General features: G+C 45.5%; 1 protein-coding gene across 2 annotated transcripts in view; it reads left to right on the top strand.

Annotated features, from left to right (window-relative positions):
• Positions 1-794: 794 nt before the first annotated feature.
• Positions 795-27,448, top strand: part of LOC132820449 (U2 snRNP-associated SURP motif-containing protein-like) — a 57,745-nt gene continuing 31,091 nt past the window's right edge. The window contains exons 1-10 of one of the 2 annotated variants that reach the window (XM_060832597.1): positions 795-876; positions 17,049-17,129; positions 17,952-18,066; positions 20,319-20,443; positions 22,737-22,804; positions 22,899-23,020; positions 23,322-23,401; positions 23,492-23,657; positions 24,704-24,912; positions 26,354-26,397. In XM_060832597.1, coding sequence (XP_060688580.1) covers positions 17,052-17,129; positions 17,952-18,066; positions 20,319-20,443; positions 22,737-22,804; positions 22,899-23,020; positions 23,322-23,401; positions 23,492-23,657; positions 24,704-24,912; positions 26,354-26,397 — 1,007 coding nt within the window. In that variant the 5' untranslated portion in view covers positions 795-876; positions 17,049-17,051. Of the gene's footprint in view, positions 877-17,048; positions 17,130-17,951; positions 18,067-20,318; positions 20,444-22,736; positions 22,805-22,898; positions 23,021-23,321; positions 23,402-23,491; positions 23,658-24,703; positions 24,913-26,353; positions 26,398-27,448 lie in introns of those variants that run through there. The other variant, XM_060832598.1, reaches the window with a different exon arrangement.

The following is a 27,448-nucleotide window of genomic DNA, read 5'->3' as shown; positions in this document are numbered from 1 at the left end:
CAGCATTTATTGTCCATTTCTAGTTGTTCTTCAGAAGGTGTTGGTGACCTGCTTGTTTGAACGACTGCAATCTATTTGCTGAAGGTAGACCTACAATGCCGTTCCAATTTGACATTGAAGGCCAAGCTAGACCAGGCTACCCATACCCAGACACAGAGAGAGAATCTCAACCACAGTCACCCTCTGGTGAGGTTCACCACCCAGACACATATTTCCAAGCCAAAATGGTGTCATGCTTGGAAGAAGATATATAATCTGCTGCTGCAGTTCTTCTAGATTTTAGTGCTGTGGGTTTGGAAGGTGCTGTCAAAGGACCCTTGGTGATTTTGACGTAACGCTTTATCCTGGATTGTGTCATGTTTCCTGAGTGTTTTTTGACCTGGACTCATCCAGGGAAGCAGGGAGTATTCTGCCACACTCCTGAATTGTGGAAGCCAGGTGGTGAGTTATTCAGTGCAAGATTCCTAGCATCTGACTTGCTCTAGTGTGAGTTGAATCCATGCCTTCAGGAGAGTCGCCTGGGGTTACTGGATGACAAATCCAGTTACATTACCAATGTGCCACCACTTCCCCTGCAGCTGAGGGGACCGCATTATAACAATTATTACATTTCAAAAACGGAAGTCATTGGCCGTGAAGCGCTTGAGGACATTATGAGATGGTGCAATTGTGATTGATGAATTATGCCCTTGCACTGCCTTATGCTCCAGGCTGCGATCTCTGGGAATTTTGAAATTGCCGCGGCTTGCCCGGGGGAGGGGGGATGGCGCATGCGCTGTGGCGGCGGGGTCCGCGCAGTCGCAGTGGAGCGGCGGCCGCGCGCATTCGTCGAGACGGAGCGGCCCCGACAGCGATCACCGGCGGCGGACCCGGCAGGTAGGGGCTGGAGGCTGGGGTTGGCCGGCGAACTTCACCGCCCGGTGTGGGGAGGAGGAGAAAGAGTTGGAGGGCGAGTGTGGCTGAGACTTCTCTCTCTCCCTGTGTGTGTGTGTGGCCTGGCCTAGCTCGGCCCTGCGTTGTCAGGCTCCGGGCCTGGGCCTTCCCTGACGGAGGCGACGCTCTGACTCTCGACTCTGTCCCTCCCGCAACGTCTCCCGAGCCTCACCACCGCCCCCGCCCCCGCCCCCGCCCCCGCCATTTCCTGACCCGACGCCCCCCGACCTCGGGGCCACTCTCAGACCCGCCACCCTCTCCGAACTCTTCCTGACCCCTCACATCTCCCCCCCCCCCCCCGCCTCCCTCACATCTCCCCCCCCTCCCTCCCTCACATCTCCCCCCCCTCCCTCCCTCACATCTCCCCCCCCCGCCTCCCTCACATCTCCCCCCCCGCCTCCCTCACATCTCCCCCCCCTCCCTCCCTCACATCTCTCCCCCCCGCCTCCCTCACATCTCCCCCCCCTCCCTCCCTCACATCTCCCCCCCCTCCCTCCCTCACATCTCCCCCCCCCGCCTCCCTCACATCTCCCCCCCCGCCTCCCTCACATCTCCCCCCCCTCCCTCCCTCACATCTCCCCCCCCCCCTCCCTCCCTCACATCTCCCCCCCCCTCCCTCCCTCACATCTCCCCCCCCCTCCCTCCCTCACATCTCCCCCCCCCTCCCTCCCTCACATCTCCCCCCCCCTCCCTCCCTCACATCTCCCCCCCCCTCCCTCCCTCACATCTCCCCCCCCCTCCCTCCCTCACATCTCCCCCCCCCGCCTCCCTCACATCTCCCCCCCCGCCTCCCTCACATCTCCCCCCCCTCCCTCCCTCACATCTCCCCCCCCTCCCTCCCTCACATCTCCCCCCCCCTCCCTCCCTCACATCTCCCCCCCCCGCCTCCCTCACATCTCCCCCCCCGCCTCCCTCACATCTCCCCCCCCTCCCTCCCTCACATCTCCCCCCCCTCCCTCCCTCACATCTCCCCCCCCTCCCTCCCTCACATCTCCCCCCCCTCCCTCCCTCACATCTCCCCCCCCTCCCTCCCTCACATCTCCCCCCCCTCCCTCCCTCACATCTCCCCCCCTCCCTCCCTCACATCTCCCCCCCCTCCCTCCCTCACATCTCCCCCCCCCTCCCTCCCTCACATCTCCCCCCCCTCCCTCCCTCACATCTCCCCCCCCCTCCCTCCCTCACATCTCCCCCCCCCGCCTCCCTCACATCTCCCCCCCCGCCTCCCTCACATCTCCCCCCCGCCTCCCTCACATCTCCCCCCCCCCCCGCCTCCCTCACATCTCCCCCCCCGCCTCCCTCACATCTCCCCCCCTCCCTCCCTCCCTCACATCTCCCCCCCTCCCTCCCTCACATCTCCCCCCCTCCCTCCCTCACATCTCCCCCCCTCCCTCCCTCACATCTCCCCCCCTCCCTCCCTCCCTCACATCTCCCCCCCTCCCTCCCTCACATCTCCCCCCCTCCCTCCCTCACATCTCCCCCCCTCCCTCCCTCACATCTCCCCCCCTCCCTCCCTCACATCTCCCCCCCCTCCCTCCCTCACATCTCCCCCCCTCCCTCCCTCACATCTCCCCCCCTCCCTCCCTCACATCTCCCCCCCTCCCTCCCTCACATCTCCCCCCCCTCCCTCCCTCACATCTCCCCCCCCCCTCCCTCCCTCCCTCACATCTCCCCCCCTCCCTCCCTCACATCTCCCCCCCTCCCTCCCTCACATCTCCCCCCCTCCCTCCCTCACATCTCCCCCCCTCCCTCCCTCACATCTCCCCCCCTCCCTCCCTCACATCTCCCCCCCTCCCTCCCTCACATCTCCCCCCCTCCCTCCCTCCCTCACATCTCCCCCCCTCCCTCCCTCCCTCACATCTCCCCCCCTCCCTCCCTCCCTCACATCTCCCCCCCTCCCTCCCTCCCTCACATCTCCCCCCCTCCCTCCCTCCCTCCCATCCCCCCCCTCCCTCCCTCCCTCCCTCACATCTCCCCCCCCTCCCTCCCTCACATCTCCCCCCCCTCCCTCCCTCACATCTCCCCCCCCTCCCTCCCTCACATCTCCCCCCCCTCCCTCCCTCACATCTCCCCCCCCTCCCTCCCTCACATCTCCCCCCCCTCCCTCCCTCACATCTCCCCCCCTCCCTCCCTCCCTCCCTCCCTCACATCTCCCCCCCTCCCTCCCTCCCTCCCCCCCTCCCTCACATCTCCCTCCCTCCCTCCCTCACATCTCCCCCCCTCCCTCCCTCCCTCACATCTCCTCCCTCCCTCCCTCCCCTCCCTCACATCTCCCCCCCCTCCCTCCCTCCCTCCCCTCCCTCACATCTCCCCCCCTCCCTCCCTCCCTCCCTCCCTCACATCTCCCCCCCTCCCTCCCTCCCCTCCCTCCCTCACATCTCCCCCCCTCCCTCCCTCACATCTCCCCCCCTCCCTCCCTCACATCTCCCCCCCCTCCCCCCCTCCCTCCCTCCCTCACATCTCCCCCTCCCTCCCTCCCTCACATCTCCCCCCCCCTCCCTCCCTCCCTCACATCTCCCCCCCCCTCCCTCCCTCCCTCACATCTCCCCCCCTCCCTCCCTCCCATCTCCCCCCCCTCCCTCCCTCCCATCTCCCCCCCCCCCCCTCCCTCCCATCTCCCCCCCCCTCCCTCCCATCTCCCCCCCCTCCCTCCCATCTCCCCCCCCCCCTCCCTCCCATCTCCCCCTCCCTCCCTCCCTCCCATCTCCCCCTCCCTCCCTCCCCCCCCCCCCCCCTCCCTCCCTCCCATCTCCCCCCCCCCCTCCCTCCCTCCCATCTCCCCCCCCCTCCCTCCCTCCCATCTCCCCCTCCCTCCCTCCCTCCCATCCCCCCCCGCCCGCCTCCCTCACATCTCCCCCCCGCCCGCCTCCCTCACATCTCCCCCCTGCCCGCCTCCCTCACATCTCCCCCCTGCCTCCCTCACATCTCCCCCACATCTCTCCCCCTCCCTCACAGACTCTCTCTCTCCCCCTCCCTCACATCTCTCCCCCCCGCCCCTCACATCTCTCCCCCCCCTCCCTCCCTCACATCTCTCTCCCCCGCTCCCTCCCTCACATCTCCCCCCCCGCCTCCCTCACATCTCCCCCCCCTCACATCTCCCCCCCTCACATCTCCCCCCCTCACATCTCCCCCCCTCACATCTCCCCCCCTCACATCTCCCCCCCTCACATCTCCCCCCCTCACATCTCCCCCCCTCACATCTCCCCCCCTCACATCTCCCCCCCTCACATCTCCCCCCCTCACATCTCCCCCCCTCACATCTCCCCCCCTCACATCTCCCCCCCTCACATCTCCCCCCCTCACATCTCCCCCCCTCACATCTCCCCCCCTCACATCTCCCCCCCTCACATCTCCCCCCCTCACATCTCCCCCCCTCACATCTCCCCCCCTCACATCTCCCCCCCTCACATCTCCCCCCCTCACATCTCCCCCCCTCACATCTCCCCCCCTCACATCTCCCCCCCTCACATCTCCCCCCCTCACATCTCCCCCCCTCACATCTCCCCCCCTCACATCTCCCCCCCTCACATCTCCCCCCCTCACATCTCCCCCCCTCACATCTCCCCCCCTCACATCTCCCCCCCTCACATCTCCCCCCCTCACATCTCCCCCCCTCACATCTCCCCCCCTCACATCTCCCCCCCTCACATCTCCCCCCCTCACATCTCCCCCCCTCACATCTCCCCCCCTCACATCTCCCCCCCTCACATCTCCCCCCCTCACATCTCCCCCCCTCACATCTCCCCCCCCTCACATCTCCCCCCCCTCACATCTCCCCCCCCTCACATCTCCCCCCCCTCACATCTCCCCCCCCTCACATCTCCCCCCCCTCACATCTCCCCCCCTCACATCTCCCCCCCTCACATCTCCCCCCCCTCACATCTCCCCCCCCTCACATCTCCCCCCCCTCACATCTCCCCCCCCTCACATCTCCCCCCCTCACATCTCCCCCCCCTCACATCTCCCCCCCCTCACATCTCCCCCCCCTCACATCTCCCCCCCTCACATCTCCCCCCCCTCACATCTCCCCCCCCTCACATCTCCCTCCCCCCCCTCACATCTCCCCCCCCTCACATCTCCCCCCCCTCACATCTCCCCCCCCTCACATCTCCCCCCCCCTCACATCTCCCCCCCCTCACATCTCCCCCCCCTCACATCTCCCCCCCCCCCACATCTCCCCCCCCCTCACATCTCCCCCCCCCTCACATCTCCCCCCCCCCTCACCATCTCCCCCCCCCACACATCTCCCCCCCCCCCACATCTCCCATTCTCCCCCCCTACCTCCCTCCCTCCCCACCTCCCTCCCTCCCTCCCCACCTCCCTCCACACCTCCCTCCACACCTCCCTCCCTCCCTCCCTCCACACCTCCCTCCCTCCCTCCCTCCCTCCACACCTCCCTCCCTCCCTCCCTCCCTCCACACCTCCCTCCCTCCCTCCCTCCACACCTCCCTCCCTCCCTCCCTCCCTCCCTCCCTCCCTCCCTCCCTCCACACCTCCCTCCCTCCCTCCCTCCACACCTCCCTCCCTCCCTCCCTCCACACCTCCCTCCCTCCCTCCCTCCACACCTCCCTCCCTCCCTCCACACCTCCCTCCCTCCCTCCCTCCACACCTCCCTCCCTCCACACCTCCACACCTCCCTCCCTCCACACCTCCACACCTCCCTCCACACCTCCCTCCCTCCCTCCACACCTCCCTCCCTCCCTCCACACCTCCCTCATGTCCCTCCCGTTCTCCCTCCCGTTCTCCCTCCCTCCCTCCCGCCCGCCCGCCCGTTCTCCCGCCTGCCCGCCCGTCCGCCAGTTCTCCCGCCCGTTCGCCCTCCCTCCCGCCCGCCCTCCCTCCCGCCCGCCCTCCCCTCCCGCCCTCCCTCCCGCCCTCCCTCCCTCCCTCCCTCCCTCCCTCCCTCCCTCCCGTTCTCCCTCCCGTTCTCCCTCCCGTTCTCCCTCCCTCCCTCCCTCCCGTTCTCCCTCCCTCCCTCCCTCCCGTTCTCCCTCCCTCCCTCCCTCCCGTTCTCCCTCCCTCACGTCTCCCCGCGCGCCCCCACGTTGTCCCCCCACCCCACAACCCCCATCCCCCTCTCCACACCTTCGCACACCTCCATGATTCCACCATCCTCAAACCCACCTTATCCCCTGATCCACCTCGGCATCCATTCTGTATTCTGATGCTGCACTGCCAGTTTCTAGTTGGTGCTAGAACGAGGTATTATACCAGGCACCAGATGAGCTCGTGTGAGCTTGTTCAGTGCTACCTTATTGAAGTCCCTATGGGACAAAGTAGGTGTATTTGCAAGCTGTGTCACTGTTGTTTCTGTTCTTTAGTGTTTTACAAATTTGACTTTATTTTGATCATGTACTGGTAGTGAAACAGTTTCAGATGGAGTAGGCATGACCTTGTGTGATTTCATGATTCTGCTAACCTCACTGATGAATAATGAAAGTTTTGGATTTGACAGTCACATTCGTGATGAAGTTTTGTGCCATAATATTCTTGAGATTAATTTGCTTGGGTGGATGGAAAATAATCTATTTTGGCTAATGAAACAAGTTAAGGATAGTGTTAGTGAATTAGAATAGACTTAATTGCGAAGAATAGGGGTAATCATGAGGATTGGGAGAGTTCTAAACTAACAGCATGAATAAAAAAAATTGATGGAAAAAATAGAATAGGAGCATAATCTACCAAAAAAAATGGAAGCTGATTGTAAGAGCTTCTAGGAGTTTGTAGAAAAGAATAGCTCAATTATGGGTAGACCAACATAAATGGGAAAAGCTCTGGAGGTTATGGAAATTGCAAACCAGTTAAGCATATATGTTATACCTGTCTTCATAGTACAAGGTATGAAAAACATTGGCAAAATATTGGGAATCAGGGACTACTGAGAGAGGAACTTAACTGGTAATTTCAAAAAAGTACTGGAGGGGTTATGAGACTGAGCTGATAACTCAACTAACAGAGCTACAACTGAGGTTTCTTATAAAAGTGTGGCAGAAGTGATGCTTACGATCTTCCAAAATCTCTTTGGTTCTTGAAACGTCCCAGTGATTGCAGGTAGTATAACCATCAAGAAAGGAAGAAGAAAGCAACTAACCACTTATTCTGATGCCATTATTGGAGAAGATCATAGAATCCCTACAGGCCATTTAGCCCAACAAGTCCACACTGACCCTCTGAAGAGTAACTCACCTGGACCCATTTCCCTCTCTCATTACTCTACATTTCCCCTGACTAATGCAGCTAACCTACACATCCCTGAACACTGAGCAATTTAACACGGCCAATTCACCTAACACGCACATCTTTGGACTGTGGGAGGAAAGCCACCTGGGCATGGGGAGAATGTGCAAACTCCACACAGATCCGGGTCCCTGGCTCTGGAAGGCAGCAATACGAACCACTGAGCCACCATGCTGCCCTGTGTTGAATATGCTTGCGTAGGCACATATGGGATATATTGTGCAGAAACAGGCTCTTCAATCCAAACAGCCTATGCTGAGCCAATCCAATCCAAGCCACCAGACGCCTGGAGGAAGAATGCCCCATCCTCCTTCATCTCACCCCACCACTTTATCCTGGATCCAATCCTCCAACTCAGCATCGCCCTCTTGAACTGTCCTCCCTGTCCATCTTCCTTCCCGCCTATCCACTCCACTCTCCACCCTGACCTATCACCATCATCCCCCACCTTCCTCTACCTAGTGCTTACCAAGTTAGCTTTCTTCTCCCAGCCCCACCCTCTCCCATTTACCTCTTGACCCACTTGCGCGCGTGCACACATGCACATGCGATTAGGGGCTTATGCCCAGAACGTTGACTTTTCAGGATGCTGCCTGACCTGCTGTGCTTTTCCAGCACCACACTTTCTGACTCTGTATGCTGAGTTTATGTTCACCATAAGATGTTGGAATTAACTTTTAAGGAAATGATAACATGGCATTAAGAAATCCATAATAGTTTTAGTTAACCTTTTCAGTGATGTTATGACACAGTCCTGAGCAAATGGGACTTGAACCTGGGCCACCTGTCTTGGAAATAAAATAAATCATAGTATATATGATTGGGTGCAGTCCACATGTTTTTATGAAAGGGAAATTTCGACAAATCAGTTTTGGAAGGTGTAACGAACAGGATCGATGAAAGGAGACTAGTGGATGTGGTAGGCTTGGGTTTACAAATTACAAGCAAATAGTAGTTTACTACTATTATACAAGTGCAAGAGGGTCTTATTGCAGAGTTTTGGTGAGACCACATGTGGAGTTTTGGTCTTAACACGAAAGGAAGAATATGCTTGTGGAGGAGTACATGGGATATATTGCACAGAGGAGAAAGTGAGGACTGCAGCTGCTGGAGATCAGAGCTGAAAAATGTGTTGCTGGAAAAGTGCAAACAGGTCAGGCAGCATCCAAGGAGCAGGAGATTCGATGTTTTGGGCATAAGCCTGAAGAAGGGCTTATGCCTAAAACGTCGATTCTCTTGCTCCTTGGATGCTGCCTGACCTGCTATGCTTTTCCAGCAACACATTTTACAGCATATATTGTACAGAAACAGGCTGTTCAGTCCAAACAGTCTATGCTGAGTTTATGCTCAGCTTCAGCCTTCTCTGTTCTTTCCTCATCCAGAATGATTAATAGTATCCTCTATTCCTTTCATCCTCATATGTTTGTGAAGCTGCACTTTAATTGTTTTTAACTGTTGACTTCAACCAGTACCTCTGTGGTTGCAAGTTCTGCATTCTCAGGGTAAAGATTGTGAAATTGTTTCTTGATTTATTGGTGACTGTCTTATACTCAGTCACAGGATCATCTCTAGTTAGCCATTGTCTTTCACTATACAGTGTTGTGTTGACATGTTTTACATGGCTTTGTTAGATGCCTTTTGGTTAGTTTGGCTTCTGGGCTATCTGGATTTGGCTTGATTGGTATACCTTCGTGATTGATATGCTTTTTTGTATTCACTGTTAAACTTCATGCTTGAATAATGAATATGGGTGACAGCTGGAAATTTTTACTACAGTATGGGTATTTGATTCTCAAAATAAATCTTGCATCTATAGCAGAGTTTATATTGACTGTAAAGCACAAAACAGCCATTCAGCCATCAAAGATTATTTTAGCATTGAACAGTAGTACCTGTAAATTTGATCTAGACTGCTGTTTACTAATGCCAAATTGTACCTGTCAGGTAATGCAACATTTATAGGTATATATGCAGTGCTAATATTACACAAATTACAAGGTTATCAGTTAAAGCAAGTGGTTCCAAACCACATTCTGTACAAAAGAAATGAATTAATTCAACAGAGAAGATATTAGGAGTAGCATTGATATAACTTGCTGAACATGTCAATATGAGAAGGACATTAAAGGAGGAGTTTTAGGGAACCAAATGTATGGGGTCTAGGTGGCTGAAGTATAGCCATCAAACGATCAGTTGAAGAACAAGCAAATATACAAAAGGTATCAGAAAAATGGTGTGTGGTTTCACCCTTCGGGATTGGTGAGAGCACAATAGAATTTAGACATTGATAATTTTGAATTGTAGGAAGTTGAGGCCTGGAGGGAATATAGGCCAACAAAGATAGAGATAGTGGGTGAGTGTGATCTTGCGTCAGATTGTGCCAGAAGAATTTTAGATCACCTGAATTCTAATGGGTTGTGAGAATGACCACTGGGAATTGGTTTAGCTCAGTTTGCTGGATTGTTGGTTTACAGAGCAATGTGATGCCAATAGCGTGGGTTCAATTCCCATCACTGGTTTGACGTTACCATGAAGGACTCTCCTTCTCAACCTGTCTTCCCTTGCCTGAGGTCTGGTGGCCCTCAGGTTAAATCACCACCAGTCACCTCACTCTAATGAGAGAGCAGCTCTTTGGCCTGATAAAACTGGCGACACAAATGTCTGTGAGAATGACCAGGTGACCAATGGAATAATGGGATGACTGAAGGTTTTAGCAGTGTCCTGGAGATGGAACTGATCTGTCTTTGTGACGGAAAGAATCTGGGATTGCAGTTTAGTTCAGGATCAAAAGAGATGAAGAATGAATAAATTCTGAAGTATAGATGAAAGTGTTTTGCAGTGCCATTATATTTCCAGTTTTATACTTGCAGCATGCTAGGCTGCTAAAAAGCATTGAGCTGAGCGCAGCAATAGGTCTTAGATGTTAGTCTGTGGAAGATTCTACTTGAGCAAAATTTGGACCAATAGATTTATCTTTGGAAATATGCTGGCTAAATTTCTACAGTATAATGATCACTTTGGTTGTATTAATGCTCAGCTGCACCTTTCCTCACCTCCATAAACTGGAAGCGCCAACTGATCAAATTCTGTGTATGTTCAAAAGCTATTTCTTAAGAGACTGACCAGTCTTGATGATAATAACTTACCAACAAGTGTTGGCACGAAGGTAAAATTACCATTGTCCTACCAGGTCATAGTTTTGCTCCCTCATTATATAGTAGTGACTGGTGGTGCTTTATCCTGAGGGTCACCGCACCTTAGATGAGGGAAGAGGTTGAGAAGTCAGTGCAAGAATTGAACCGACACACTGCATTGCAAGCTGGCGGCCGAGCCAACTGAGCTAACTGATCCCTAGTGTAGGAATAGATAGCAGTTGTTGCGACTTGGTGTGGGATCTTTTAGTTGTTACTGAGTGTCCGAAATGAGAACGTTTGTTTACAGAAGCCTGTCTCACCTTCAGGAGAATACACAAATAAAAGACGTGTTAATCCATTTCATTCTTTTCCATTGCATGATTGAAAGTTTGATTTAACACAAGTTCATTTTGAACTGCAAGAAAGGTGGTGGCAGCTCAGAATCAGCATTAATAAGTTTTTTTTTGCTGATCATTGAATCTCTCAGCCTGTTGACCGTCTACTGAATCGTGCAGCACAAAACCCATTGTACCTCTGCCAGCTTTCTGAAGGAACAACCAATTTATCTCACCGTCCCTTCTTTTCCTGTAGCTCCTTAAATCCTCTCCTCAAAGTATATACCTATTTTCTATTTAAAAGTTTCAGGTGAGTCTGTTAAGATACTCTGGGCACTGACCAAGATATAAGTATGCAATTGTAAGAAGATAATACAACATAAATAAAAGGGCTTCACTTACATAGCATCTGACAAAAGCATAATTTCACATCACGAAAGGATGCTTAGCAATGACTAAGGTGCCCGAAACATCAACTGCGCACCTCAAATCTTCCTCACTAACCACGAGTGCTGTTCCACAGTACAGCAATATGTTATAGTCGCACTTGTGAAGTCATACTTGAAACCAAAGTCCCAGCACCACCATTCCTAGGTATTTACTGTGTCACTAGCAACGTTGTATTTTTGCACACAGGAAACTTTTCAGCATGTTGAGTGGCACTACCAACACTCAGTCTCAACACTAACTCTCTTATATAGAAGCTCAAAACTGGACAACCATTGATCAAATCAATGCTACGCTATCCAGCCACATCCAGTGGTGAATGACTGTGTAATTAAATAACTAACCAGAGGAGATCCATAAATATACTTGTCTTGAATGATGGGGGAGATTTTGCACATTGATACAGAAGGTGAGGAGAAAGTGTTTGCATTCAGTTTCAGCCAGAGATCCTTCTCAGTCTCCTTCTGAGGTCCTCAGCATTGCAAGTGCTAGTCTTCAGCCAATTGAATTCACTCCATGTGATATCAAGAAATGGCTAAGACATTGGATACTGCAAGGACTATGAATTGTGAAAGCATCCCAGTAATAATACTGAAAACTAGTGTTCCAGAACTAGATGAGGCCCAGCCAAGCTATTCCAGTACAGCTGCAACACTGCTACATCTACCTGGCAATGTGAAAAATTACTCGGGAATGTCCTGTCCGCAAAAGTGGAACAAATCCAAGCCAGCCCGTTACTGTGCCATCAGGCTATTGTCCTTCATAAGTAAATCAATGGAATGTGACATCAACAGTGTTATCTAGTGGCACTGACACAGCAATAACTCATTTACCAGTGTAGGTTTGATTCAACCTTCATTATAGCCTTCATCCAAACAAAAGAGCTGAACTAGGTAAGGTGAGAGACGTTGCCTTTGACATCAAAGATCCTAAGCAAAATTGGAATTGGGGTTGTTAGTAATTGGGAGCAAAGCTTGCCTAGCTTGGAGACTTACCTAGTACATAAAAGAGGATTATGGTTGGTGGAATTATCTCAGCCCAAAGATATACACTTCAGGACAGAAACTAAACTGGAACAGCCACATAAATACTGTAGCTGTAAGAACAAATTAAAGACTAATAATCTTTCAGTGAATAACTCACCATCTGACTTCCCAAAGCCTGTCAGCCATCTATAAGGCACACACCAGGAGATTGATGGAATACTCTCTCCTTGCCTGGATGAATGCAGGTGCAATAGCACTCAAATCCTCACAATGTGCAGAACAAAGCAGTTTGACAACCCCCCCCAAAAAAAACAAAAACCCACTCATGCACACTGGTACTAGTGAATACCATCTACACTGCAGTAGCTCTAATACTTCAGGAGCTAGCTCATTGCTGCCACAGAATCAATTGGGCATAGGTTCCATGTTAGTGATGCTTGCACTCTGAAATAATTACTTTTTAGGAGCTTTAGTGAAATGCAGTAGTTAATCTTTGCATTAAGGTCCCGTGAAGAATGAGTTACAGTTTTTATCATTAATGCACAGAAGAATCAATGATCAGTTGATCCATATTTGGTGTTGGTGTCTATTAGAGCTTCGTCTTTATTAGTGCCATATTGTCTTGATTCAAATTTTCAAAAAGCTTAACTATCATGTGGACACTCCTTTTACCAGTCAAAAGATGTTGTCATCAATGTTGCATCCCTTATTACAGCATTGTACCAATTTAACCATTGGATTTTTAAAAGTTATTCATAATGTATGTGACAAAACGTCTTTTTCAATCTGTGTCCTTTTTATTTTGAGTAACAGTGAATAAACACATTTATACAATACTTGGCAGAACCCTTAGGAGTATTGACGTGGAAAGGAATCTTTAGGTGCAGGTCCATAGCTCCCTGAAAGTAGCAACACAGATAATTTGGTAAAGATGCTTGCATTTATTATTCGGAGCGTTGAATACAAACGTTGGCAAGTCAAGTTACAGCTGTATGAAGTTTGAGTTAGGCCACATTTGGAGTATTGTGTGCAGTTCTGTCATGCAATAGTAAGGATGTGGATGCATAGGACACATAAAAATGGATAAGTCCCTAGGACCTGATCAGGTGTATCCTAGAACTCTGTGGGAAGCTAGGGAAGTGATTGCTGGGCCTCTTGCTGAGATATTGGTATCATTGATAGTCACAGGTGAGGTGCCTGAAAACTGAAGGTTGGCTAACATGGTGCCACTATTTAAGAAAGGTGGTAAGGAAAGGCTAAGGAATTATAGACCTGTAAGCCTGACATTGGTGGTGGGCAGATTGATTAGATTAGATTACTTACAGTATGGAAACAGGCCCTTCGGCCCAACAAGTCCACACCGACCCGCCGAAGCGCAACCCACCCATACCCCTACATTTACCCCTTACCTAACACTACGGGCAATTTAGCATGGCCAATTCACCTGACCTGCACATCCTTGGACTGTGGGAGGAAACCGGAGCACCCGGAGGAAACCCACGCAGACACGGGGAGAACGTGCAAACTCCACACAGTCAGTCGCCTGAGTCGGGAATTGAACCCAGGTCGCTGGCGCTGTGAGGCAGCAGCACTAACCACTGTGCCAACGTGCCGCCCATTGCTGGAGGGAATCCTGAGGGAAAGGATTTACGAGCATTTGGAAAGGCAAGGACTGATCAGGGATTGTCAGCATGGCTTTGTGTGTGGGAAATCGTGTCTCTCAAACTTCATTGAGGTTTTTGAAGAAGTAACAAAGAGAATTGATGAGGGCAGAGTGGTGGGCGTGATCTATATGGACTTCAGTAGATTTAGATTAGAAGGCATTCAACAAGGTTCCTCATGGGAGACTGGTTAGATCTCAGGGAATACAGGGAGAACTAGCTATTTGCATACAGAACTGGCTTGAAGGTAGAAGACAGAGGGTGGTGGTGGAGGATTGCTTTTCAGACTGGAGGCCTGTGACCAGCGGTGTGCCACAAGAATCGGGGTCCACTGCTTTTCGTCATTTATGTAAATGATTTGAATGTGAACATAGATATAGTAAGTTTGTAGATGACACCAAAATTGAAGGTGTAGTGGACAGTGAAGGTCACCTCCAATTACAATGGGATCTTAATCAGATGGGTCAGTGGACAGAGGAGTGGCAGATGGAGTTCAATTTAGATAAATGTGAGGTGCTGCATTTGGAAAAGCACATCAGAGCAGGACTTTGATACTTATTGGTAAGGTCCTGGAGAGTGTTGCTGAACAAAGAACCTTTGGAGTACAGGTTCATATTCCTTGAAAGTAGGGTCGCAGGTAGAAAGGATTGTGAAGAAGGCATTTGGTATGTTTTCCTTTATTGGTCAGAGTATTGAGTGCAGGAGTTGGGAGGTCACACGTACAGGACATTCGTTAGGCCACTTTTGGAATATTGCATGCAGTTCTGGTCATCTTCCTTTCGGAAGGATGTTGGGAAACCTGAGAGGGTTCAGAAAAGATTTACAAGGATGTTGCCAGGGTGAGAGGATTTGAGCTGTAGGGAGAGGCTGAACAGGCTGGGGCTGTTTCCCGGAGCGTCGGAGGCTGAGAGATGACATTATGGAGATTTATAAGATCATGAGGAGCATGGATAGGGTAAACAGACGAGGTCTTTTCCCTGGGGTGGAGGAGTCCAGAACTAGAGGGCATGGGTTTAGGATGAGAGGGGAAAGATATAAAAGGGACTTAAAGGGTAATTTTTTCACAGGTTGGTGTGTGGACTAAGCTGCCAGAGGAAATGGTGAAGGCTGGTACAATTACAGCATTTAAAAGGCATCTGGATGGGTATATGAATAGGAGGGGTTTAGGGAGATATAGGCCCTTGCAAATGGGACTAGATTAGGTTAGGATTTCTGGTCAACGTGGACAAGTTAGACCGAAGGGTCTGTTTCCGTGCTGTGCACCTCTGACTCTGTGTGTGTGCAGAAGAGGTTAACTAGCATGATGCCTGGATTGGACTCTATTGGCTAGAAGGAGAGGTTGGACAAATTTGAATTGTTGTCACTAGAGCATCAAAGACTGAGGGGCAATCAGATGGAAGTGTATAAAATTATAAGAGGCATGGATAGGGCGGACAATTGGAGTCTTCCTTGGAGTGAAAATGCCAAGTACTGGAGTGTATAGGTTTAAAGTGTGAGGGAAAAAGTTTAAAAGAGAAGTGAGGAAAGATGTTTTTATATACAGAGGATGGTAGGTGCCTGGAATACACTTCCCAGGGAAGGTGGGAGAAGTAGATATGACAGCAAAGTTTAAGAGGCATTTAGACAGACACATGAACAGACAGGGAATAGAGGGACGTGGGCCATGTGCAGGCAGATTGGATTAGTTTAGACTAGATCATGGTGCAGACAGCTGAAGTGGCTGTGTTCTATGTTCTGCTAATTGCAGTCCTCTGCTGTTTAACCCAAATGACTCTACCTGATGCATGGTGTTTGGGCCTGAAATCATTGTTTGCTTCTCAGAATGCTGTTAAGATAAAAACCCCATTGCATTGAGCAGTACAGCATGTAAGGATCCAAAAGGTTAAGTATATAATTTTGAGAGATTTTGTTTTTACCTTAAAATGGGGTAAAATTCGTCTGCTCTCAAAACCCAGCTGTGTTCAGTGAAATTGGAAATGTTTTGATCTGGCTTCTTCCATGCCAGTGCAGGTAGTACTAAATCAATAATTTTTTTTTTAAGTATGAGGAATCATTACTCTCAATAACAACCCAAACTGATTTCTACAATCACTAGCCATTATTTCTGAGATTATTTTTATTTTTTTCATGGAACAGGAACCTCACTGGCATTTGCTAATCGTCCTTCATTTCTGATAAGGTGGTTGCGAGCCCCTTTGTGGTGCTTTTTTTATATATAAAAAAGTTAAAGCTAGAAAGACCTATTTTTCATTGTCTGCATATATCTGTTTGTTACCATGGTGATGTATTAATAAAAATCACTGGAGATTATGGCCAGAGGAACAGTTGCAAACTTGGATTTTCATAAGTGAACCTTTGGAGTGTGGCCTGAATTGACCTTTAATTTCATTCTTCAGAAAATTCCAGTCAATGTCTGTTTGTGCATGGTTATCATTGTTGTTTGCCTAGCTGGAAGCTAAAGGCTGAAGATTACTGTTTTTTGTGAGCCAACTCCCTTAGATCAGGATCTGACGATGATTCAGACTGCTGTAGGAAAGATCCAAATTACACAGCCTTTGCCCTGTTTTCTGCCAGAAATTGGGTTCAGGTGTGAACATCTTGGGTGCAGACACTTCTCAAATTTGGTAGTTTTTTTTTGTCTTAACAAATCAACTAGTCAGAAGAGAAATCTGCAAAATTTTTGGCAATCAATGTTGCTTTAAATTTGTAAATTAATTTTTAAATTGATTATTTTTGAATGTTTCCTTGAATTGTATTCTGTAGGCCTTCATTTTAGTCCTTTAAGAAGCTTGAAGTGTATTCATTCGCATCTTTTGTGTTGAGGACAAGCATGAACACTGGCACAAAGCAGTAATGATTAACTTTATATGTTAGTTACAAATTCCATGTACCTCGAATTATGCAGCACAGAATGAGACCATTCAGTTAATCGTGTCTGTTCTTTTCACAAAAGAAAAATTGTACAGCTGTCTATAACCCTTTAGACTGATTTTTTTCTTTTAAATTAATGGTGTAGCATTTAAATTAAAATCTTTTTTCACTAATTAATGTTTCTTATATGGTTAAAAACTTGTGCTAGAAATTCTTATTTTCCACCTTTCAACAGTTGCTCTATAATTCTCTACCCCACAGCTTTGTGTCTCATAGTGAGTGCATGTAATATTTTTGATAATTCTATTTTGCAGTCGTTCTTTGACTATTTTAAGACGTCACCTCAGCAGAACCTATTAGAGAACCTGATTAGCTACCAGTTTTTTGCTGACTTGAAGTTAACCAAGTGTGTGAACCAGATTCAATAATACTTCTGTTTATCTGCAGAAAATGGCAGAAAACAAACTGAAGAGCTTCGCTTCAAAAAGGACGTTAAGCAAAAAAGGGCAAGAAGAACTAAGAAAAAAGGTTTGTATTTCTATTTCCACTTAATAATGGTTTGCAGATTCTATGTTGCCTGAGAATTGAGAATAAAAAATTGAATCTGATTTTCTTAATTTAGGAGCTATAAGCATATGATATGGATTCTTTTTTGACTGAATGTTACAATAACTAGTGTGAAGAAATATTTTCGAAATTTATGGAAAACATTGACTTGAATTTATAGTTTAAAGAAATATAGGGACATAATTACATTTAATATTGAGAAACATGTATCAGGCAATGCAAGTTAAAATACAATTCAAGTAGTTATTTCTAAATCAAAAAATGTTGCACTGGATAATTTTCAAAGTACCCCTGCATTGTTTTCATAATCGTCCAGTGCTTGATTAAGTCAAAATGCTGATTTTAAACTGTAATTGAATTTTAAACTGTAGAAGCAATAATTAACATTGGTGGTATGCAATCTTATGTTTCAAAGATCAATTGAAATACTTTGCCTGAAAGCTGAGTGGAAAGAAAAGCCACTGTTTTGGTAAATTCCTTCTGCTGTGGAACAGGTCTAAATTGTGAAAGATAGAAATCACATAAAGAACAAAAATGTGAAGTGAGTGGATAAATTGAGTGCCACTGAAATGTTGCTCCAAACATATCACTTTATGCACAAAATGTTATTTGCCTCACAGGCAGTAAATATTTTTAGTTCCACAACTTAAGATCAAAAGTAAGGTACAGCAGCTTTGATTATGAATGCCACATTAAAAGCTGTTTATTTTATTGACGTATTTGTTCCTTTGAGATGTGAAAGTAAATAACAGTTCGGAAAACATAAACTACTGTTTTTAACAGGAAGAGGAGCTAAAGGCAGCTGAAATCTATGAAGAATTTTTGGCGTCATTTGATTCGGGTGGTACAGGCAATGTGAAAACTTTTGTAAGAGGGGGAATTGTAAATGCAGCAAAAGGTAATTTTCCTTATTATTCTTCATTTGGTAGTGATTTGTTTTTATTGAAGTGTAATAATTTCAAGAATGTCTGCAAGAAAGTTAGGAGTGAGATGAGGTGAAACCTCTTCATTCACGAGTTATTAGGATTTGGAATGCGCAGCCACTGACATTGGTGGTGGTAGGTTCCAAAGGAGGTTTCAAAAAGAGGTGGATATATACCTGAAAGTGATGAATTTAGAGTGCTATGGAGATTGGGCTGGAGAATGGGACCAGCTAGGTACATCATTTTGGAGCCAGTGTAAATGCAGGTCAAATGACCTTATGCACTGTAAAATTCTGTGAATATTTGGTGACTTAAAGATGTAGACGAGACTTCAAAGCTTGTGCAATTTGCATGATCAATTTGTCTTTGGGCTATTAATTTTAGTACCAAGTCATTAGTTTTGCCTCTACTTCTGCAAGTAGAACGGTCAGGATTAACAGAAGTCCAGGAAGGTTCTTAATTTTGCTTTCAATTAGTGAGAAGATTTCTGCTGTAGCTGAGCTAATAACTTGAGTTTTCTGCTGGAGTGAAGTCTTAGATAGTGAGGCTTTCTCTTTAAAAAATCAAAAGGGCAGATTATTTATTTCTTAAGGACTGGAGAGTGACAGCACGTGAGAGTTATAGATATTTTACTGAATTGCATTTTTGCAAAGGTGGGGTGGGGGGTTATCGGATGCTGTCTATATTCGAACAGTTAATGATTGCTATATAAAATGTTAGCTTAAATATTTCGGTAGAGTTAAGGATATGCCGATTCTTCCTTTTCTTTGTATTCTAACTGTTTTATAAGTGTACTGACTGGAACTAGGTGTACCGTATTGCCTACAAGATCCTTCATGAGGTTTTGTTGACCTGGGCTAATCAGGCTCTCTTTTCTGGCCAATATAAGCAGGGAATTTAGACACTCTGCAGTTCTAGGGACTGACTCCCTGCTGGCTATTGTTGTTGATTTTTGTTTTAAAAAAAATATAAACAGGGATTTAGACACTTTGCAGTCCTGGGGACTGACTCTGTGCTGGCTAGCCACAGAGTGACTTGGTGACGGGATACCGGCGTCTCTGCAGTTATTTCAGTTAGAATAAAGTGTGTTTTGCTTAAAGCCTTGTGGTGGATTAATCTAATCACATCTGGAAGACAGCACCATACGCTTCCCTTTAAATAAAAATAAAAAGTAAGGTTTAGGCTATCTCCTTACTATATTTTAGAGGAGAGGGGAATTCTAGTCTGGACAACTTTTTGCCTGTCTAGATGTATAAACATGACCCAGCATTTATGGTAAAGTCCCTTTTGCCAGAGTTGTCACAAAAGTTAGATTTTTTAAAAATAGTCAAGAAACCCGATTTACCTTTCAAACCCAGTTTAATGGAAAGCCTGGAGCAGGATTCTATAATTAATGATAATTTGTGCACATAATTTTTGTTTATCAGTAGTTAGAATCTGTTTTTGATTGTCAGGGCATGCTGTTCCTTGATTCTCCTTCAAATACTTGCGCATTGTTCAAAAGGTACAGGGTGGCTGGGTCACACTTAAGTCTCTGCCTTACACGTTAAAGGCCAGAATTACTGAGGGTAAAATAAACTGCCATCACCCTTAATGTGGTTTTCCCTGCAGAGCAGAAACGTATCTATTGTGAAAGTTTGATTGCTTCTTCCTTAAATATTCACACTCGAGCTGTTTCCCTATGTAGGAACCAATCACATGGCAAGCCGAAGGCCGTTGTCATCAATAACTGGTCATTAGTCCATAAATTAATAAGCTTGTGTGTTGCTGGCCAAAGCTCCAGCCTATCACAGTCCCCTGGCTCTAGTTTGTCTGAACCAGACTTTCACTACTACTTGAAGAAGCAGTTGCTGAAACACCACTTAGAATGAATGTCGGGTTACTTTTAAAACATTCAGTAATCCTTTCTACTTGAAGTCCACAGTTAAAAGTAAAATTAAAATCAAAATACAGTCAGAAATGGAAAAATAAAAATATTATGATCTTTTCAATGCCTATGTAATAAATGCAGCAGTAGCTTCAACTTTTACTTTATCCTTTTGCCTAACGTACTTAGTTCAGGATGCATTTGTGGATGGAGTAATGTATTTAATGTTTTCATCAGAACGTTGTTTCTCTCTCATCACATGTTGCCTGACCAACAGAACGTTTTCTGTTTTTATTTCGGATTTGCAGCATCTGCTTTTGGATAATGCACATCTTTAGTGATATTTTTGAAATTTTTCAGATGAAAAGGAAAGAGATGAAAGGAAGACTAAACTGTATAAGCCTAAAGCTAGGTATGGTGAAATGAAAGCACCACATCAAGAAACTCCTTCTGCCCCAGCTTCATCTTCTGATGCGAAGAAACCTGTACGTAAGAGTACATAATCTATATTTCCCCACTCAAAACGGGTTATTATAATTTATGTGACGGCTCTTTGGAGAATTGAAACTTGTTGCAGCCAAATACAATTGGAGGAGTGTATAGCAACTTGGCTTTCCAGGAGGCGAGGTAGAGGAGCATAAGGAGAGAATTCTGGAACCTGGAGATTATTAAATTTGTGGACCGAAAGGAGACAATAAAAGAAATTGTTCCCCTAAAGGTGGCACAGTTATTCCTACTGTAGACGCTTGAATGTGGATGGTCAACAAGCATAGAATGAGCCTCACTATGATGCTTTTACAGTTAAATAATCTGCGTGCACCCATCATCTTGGCTCACACATGGAGATTGGTTGCTTTGTTGAGATACTGTTGGAAAGCCAGGGATCCCCATGACCAAGACGAGGATGAAACCTATCAGAAGACAGACGGGTAGATTAGATAGTGAAGAAGACATTTGGTATGCTTTCCTTTATTGGTCCGAGTATTGAGTACAGGAGTTGGGAGATCATGTTGCGGCTGTACAGGACATTGTTTAGGCCACTTTTGGAATATTACGTGCAGTTCTGGTCTCCTTCCTGTCGGAAGGATGTTGTGAAATTTGAAAGGGTTCAGAAAAGTGTTGGAGGATTTGAGCTATAGGGAAAGACTGAACAGGCTGGGGCTGTTTTCCCTGGAGCATCGAAGGTTGCGGGGTGACATTATGGAGGTTTATAAAATCATAAGGGGCATGGATCAAGTAAATAGACAAGATATTTTCCCTGGGGTGGGGGAATCCAGAACTAGAGGGCATAGGGTTAGGGTGAGAGGGGAAAGATTAAAAAGAGTCTTAAGGGGCAACATTTTCAAGCAGAGGGTGGTGCTTGTATGGAATGAACTGCCAGAGGAAGTGGTGGAGGCTGGTACAATTGCAACTTTGAAAGGCATCTGGATGGCCATATGAGGAGGAAGGGTTTGGAGGAATATGGGCCGGGTGCAAGCTGGTGGGACTAGATTGGGTTGGAATATCTGGTTGGTACAGACAAGTTGGACCAAAGGGTCTGTTTCTGTGCTGTGACTCTATGACTGGAAGTGAGGGCTTGAATATAGAGAGCCCTTGCCAAATTTTAAGCTGCTCTTATATAAGAATTTGAGGAGGAATGACACAAAATTCTGTTGTAAGAAAGTCAAACAGCTCGGTGGCTCAGTGGTTAGCACTGCTGCCTCACAGCACCAGGGACCCGGGTCAATTCCAGCCTCGGGCAACTGTCTGTGTGGAGTTTGCAAGTTCTCCCCGTGACTGCGTGGGTTTCCTCCGGGTGCTCCGGTTCCTTCCAAAGTCCAAAGATGTGCATGTCAGATGAATTGGCCATGTTAAATTGCCCATTGTGTTAGGTGCATTAGTCAGAGGGATATGAGTTTGGGTGGGTTACTCTTTGCCCACCCAATATTTTAAATATTGTGATTGCACTTGATTTTCAAAAGATCTGGAATAGTTTGGGATAATATTGAAATTCACCAGTAATATTCTGATCAAAGGGATTGCAGTGTTTCCAAAAGGAATTCGATCAGTTTTCCCATTTATCTCAAAATATTTTGAAATTAATTAGTACTTTGAACATACTTCTTTCCTTATACACCAGCTTGCAATTCCGCAAGATACAAGAAATCAATGATTTGTCATCTTTTTGAGTGATGCCTTTGTGTTGGTCTACATTGTCATACTTATCTTCTATGTCTTTAAGCACTGGTGCTTATCAGTTAGAATTCAAAACCAAAGTTTGATTTTATTTCTCATTGTGTTTATGGCTTGATTTGCTGAAAGGTCCATTGTTGGCATAGCATTAGAGTTTTAATTAGAACCTTGAGAGCTGGAATGCAGGAGTACTTTAAAGGTTGGAACCTTTATAAAGCTTTAACTTGTAAGGTGGCAGAAACAAATCTGTACCACTCTTTAAGCAAGAGTAGATGGGGAAATGCCTCGTATATTCTTTTGTATTAATCAACAGCTTTCAGGACAGTGAATGATGTAACTGGGCTGTATCAAACTGCATATATATAAAGTTTCTGCCAAAGCATAATTGTGTCGCTTAATTCTAAAGACGTCAACATTTTAAGATCAGAATTGAGGAAATGCCTTGTGATTTCGGAAAATTCATTTCTAGTTTGGAATGCCAGTCCACTAATGGCTTGGTGCCTATGACAAAAAAGCTACTTTTGCAGTGGGGATTTGTGTGTGCCTTGACATAATTGTCCTGCATAGCAGAAGTAAAATTTTACCTTTCTTTTGCACCAAATATAGACTAATAAAAAAGTGAAAGATGAGAAAAAGAAGAGCAATTTGGAAATATTCAAAGAAGAACTCAAACAGTAAGTGCCGCAAAGTGCAGATTATAAATTGCAGTTTCTTAAAATATAACATTGAGTGATTATTTAGAATGGTTTTCTTTTAATGTCCATGTAGGATTCAGGAAGAGCGTGAAGAGAGACATAAAAATAAAAAGAAGAATAAAGAAGGAAATTTAAGACCAAGTAGATTTGAACCTATGCCCACTGATGTGGAACAGCAAGCAAACAGACGTGTCTGTGAGTGTTCATTTCATCATTTTTTTTACAGTTAACTGTTAGAATTGAACGTTGAACTATCAATTGAAGGCAAAGTGTACTTCATTAATTCCTGTTTTGTGTGCCTTCGAAATCTAGTCAACAAAGACTTTTGCTACCTTTTACTTTGTAGCCTATATCTGAAGCAACTCCTAGTTAACACGAAGAACATTAGTTGGTAGATGTACTTAATAAGTTACGATTATGCAGACAAAACACTTGTGTATCTCCTGCAGAAATACAAATTTTCATGCAAAATTCATTATTTTTACATAATATCCAGTGCTTGACGATACTCCAGGATCATACGATTCCGGGGATCCTCATACCACAAACTTGTATGTTGGAAACATAAACCCACAGGTATCCAGGTTTTCTATTCTAGTTTGTCACATTTTGGGTTCTTGGGATGTATTGCTTTTTTTAATGAGACAGATGTTTCTGTAATTTTAGATGGATGAAGAAATGCTTTGTAAGGAATTTGGCAAATTTGGCCCTTTGGCAAGTGTAAAAATCATGTGGCCTAGAACAGAAGAAGAGCGGGCTAGACTCCGAAATTGTGGGTTTGTTGCCTTCATGAACAGAAAACATGCAGATAAAGCCCTTAAATCTCTCAATGGTAAGTAGACCACAGTAAAAAGTGACTTAATGCCTAGTTAGATTGCAAAGTTTGATAAGCATAAGTATTATCTGACGCTTGGATGCTTGCTATTAGCTTCAGTACTATGTCAAGATATGTAACAGTTGACTAGAACTCATTTTAACATATATGAAATTGAAGATTTGTGTCCGGTTGATACTAACTTAGTTCATGCTTCAGAGGCAATACTTCTATGAATTTAACAAATTTCGCAGATTATGGTTCAGAGATTGCTGAAATAGGATACTTCATGCAGAGCACTGTGGATTGTATTTTCCTCACCTTTCAGGCCTTATTTTTGCAATTGAGTATTGATTACAGTGGGGTGAGATAACCAGGACTTTGAGACCTCATGACCAATTGGGCTAATGGTTTTTTCTTTAGTTAGTTCAATAGAAAGAAAAAGCAAGAAACCAGAGAAACAACAGAGATGGCAATGGGATGAATTGGATAAATTAAATAGTACGAGTACAAAAAGTTGGTTTAAGACAGGGGGAAAATGTTTAAAATGATGCTTAAGGAGAAAATTTCGAGGAACAATTTAATACCTGCAAGGTTCAGACTTTGTGGTTACAATTATTCAGTTTTTTGGCCTCCACTATTCAGTTTCATGTTAAGGCCATCATTCGTAGTGTCCTTACATCGTGGAAGACCAAGCCAAAACCAGTGTGCACTTCACTTGTGTTCATGGCACAAATTTACAAATGTGTTGACAACACGCACTTAATTTTGCAAGGCTAATGGTGGTTGCTGGAAATGTTCGAGAAATTTATGCAATTATCACTTCATGGCACTTCTCTTCCTTGCCAAAGATTGGGCATTTTCCAACGTTTCTTGTTTTCAGTTATGTTATTATTTATGGTGCAAGCTAACTTTATGAATATATCTTAATTTGAAATTGTGTTCTTTTGCATATCCATAGTGGTTTCTCAGTCAGTATATTTTAAATTAATTGGTTGACTAATACTGAAGAGTAACACAGTTATTTTATGTCCTAAAGCTTCTGTGTGACGTTATGTTTACAGGGAAATTTATAATGGGTTATGAAATGAAGCTGGGCTGGGGAAAGGCCGTGCCCACACCTCCATATCCTATATATATTCCACCTGCTATGATGGAATTGACGCTTCCACCACCTCCATCGGGTTTACCTTTTAATGCACAGCCTAGAGGGAGGCTGCGGAACCCTGACTTACCACTGCCGCCTTCAAAATCAAAGGAGGAATTTGAGAAGGTAAAACTATGTGTATGATTTCTATGCATGCTAGACAATCAAGAATTGAATATAAAATCTAAATATTACTATAGATCTAGTGCTTGAGTCTTTAAAAGCTTGAAGGTTGACTTTTTTAAAAAAAATTATAGTTGCATAGTGAGGTAATACATTGATTTTGAGGTTGTTCTTGTCACCATGAGATGTTCTATTAAAAAAAACTGACGCTGATTTTATTTACTCAGTGTGTTTGGGAGCTTGGTTGCAACTTGACCTAGTGTCAGATTTGACCCTTCCAAAATAGCTTAATGACCAGGCTAAGAACATAGTTTTTTTTTGAACAGGATGAAATGCATGGAACTATATCGCTTGTCTTTGTGATCTTTTGAAGGCAGAGTCATTTAGCAGCTAGTTTAAACAGAGTTGGAAACCTTGGTTATGAAAAAAATGAGCAGCCCATTTTGGTGAGCACATGGTAGGAATGAAAAATCTTCAGCATACTCTGCGTTCATTACACCCTGCATAATAATTTTAATTTACCAAAATATGAAATCAATCATTGTGTCAAATTATCATGCTTGCAACCTATTCATCTTCTCAGAGGCAAAGTGTCCAAAGCACTTTTTAAAAAGTTCCGAGTTTTCTTACTGTCCAAATTGAAGACTTCCGCACTATATTCAGAATTTAACCATGTTCTGATATGTGTATTCTACAATGTAAATGCTTAAAATAAGTAAAATAAAACAATCATTCTCATTTGAAAGAGAGACTAACATTTTTTGTCAGTGCTAGCGTGTAGTAAACCAAATATTCAAGTCGTCCCAAACTGAGCGCTTTCAGATCATTGTCTCCCAGTGATATGGAGTCATTGTCTTGTACTATTATTGCAGGGGACTTCTTTAAAATGTTAGTTTTTTTAAACATTCTGTTCTGGAATACAGGCATGTTACTACCCACCCCTAAAGTCTTGTAAAATAGCAAGATAACCTCTGTTGAAACTGTTAATAACAACTTCTACCATATGCTATTGTTTTTAACAAAGTTAAAACCAAACTTGTGCTATAAAACTTTTTTTAGGATTTGACATTCTGGTTCCCATAACACCAAAATGACTATAAAACTCTGCATACAACTATGTAGTGATGCTTAAGGGTATGTCTGCATTGCGACCCAACAACTGACTATTGAACCTAGTAGTACCCATTAGAGTAGTACGAACAAATGTTAACCAAAATCCAGATATGTAGATATCGTGTTAGCCAAATGCCCTGGTGAGTAGGCTGCTTTCAGGTATTTCGTGCTTTCTTTTTTGAGAGGTATTTGTCTTCTGGTTAAATGGCATAACATTAAAATACCAACTGTTGTTTTTATTTTGTTCTTGATGCTGTATGTCCTGCAGTGTTTCACCAGCAAATACTCACATTCTTTATATTTTTACTATTTGATGTGACTTCATGTGCAGACTCTGTCCGAAGCCGTAGTCAAAGTGGTTATCCCAACAGAAAGGTACACTTTCAGTTCATTCTTACTACTACTGCTACTACGACTAAGCAGCCTATTTGCGACAAGACTTTTAGTAGACCAAAGGATTTTTTTCCACGTGTGCTTACGTGCCTTAAAAGATGGGCCCCATTTCTGCGAGCAACCATATACTTCTAGAAGTATTCTGTTAATTCCACTCTCAGATCATGAATTATCAATAGTTAATCCAAGAAGTGGTTTAATATAAGTGGATTATCTAGATTTAACTCTTAGATCTGTGCTGAAACTTTCTTCGTTAATTATAGGCAGATGTCTGTGAAGGGTTTCTCAATTTTGGCAGAGATTTTCTGTTACTAAAATGTAGTTGAAGTGTTGACTTATACTTTGCTGTTGCTTAGTAATGAACTCAGTTGAGCTTAAACTGTGATGTCTTGCTCAGAGGAATGGGGACTCTTGGTACGTAGCTTTAAAAAAAACACATAAATAGATTCGTGGATAGAGTGTGCCTTAGTCACAGCACAATGAACGGACCAGAGGAGCAGGGACTGAAGTGACGGCTTGCTGATGCCTCAGGACGCTGAATTGAGTGGAGCCTGGTGCTGGTTTTCACTGGTTTCCGTACGAACATCCAGGGCTTCGTGGGATAACAAGGATGCACAACCACGGTTTGAGCCTGTTAGCTCTTCACACTTTGGTAGTTTTTACTATTAGTAACCAACTCGGCCACATGAACTATGGACACTTAGTACTTTCAGGTAATACTTACACTACAAATAGCTTCTGTACTTGTGTATACCAGCTGCATTGGATTTGTGAACCCAACTTATAACATTGTTTTGCTGCTTTCAGATTGTTATTTTCCTGTGACAAAATTCAAAAAAAAACTTTTGGATATTAGAATGTGGATACATTTTAAAGCTGCAATATGCATCTGTAAAATGGCAAGAACATCTAGTATGCAAGTAGAATATTTTGTTATAACTGCATGTACCAGAATTAAAATGTAATCAAAGTTGGTGAACGTCAATTCCAGAGCATCCATCCATTGCCTGTATGTTTTTTGAAGCACATCATG

Source organism: Hemiscyllium ocellatum, chromosome 11 (genome assembly GCF_020745735.1).
Source record: "Hemiscyllium ocellatum isolate sHemOce1 chromosome 11, sHemOce1.pat.X.cur, whole genome shotgun sequence".
In the NCBI taxonomy this organism is placed as follows: domain Eukaryota; kingdom Metazoa; phylum Chordata; class Chondrichthyes; order Orectolobiformes; family Hemiscylliidae; genus Hemiscyllium; species Hemiscyllium ocellatum.
This window is presented reverse-complemented; position numbering and strand designations above follow the sequence as displayed.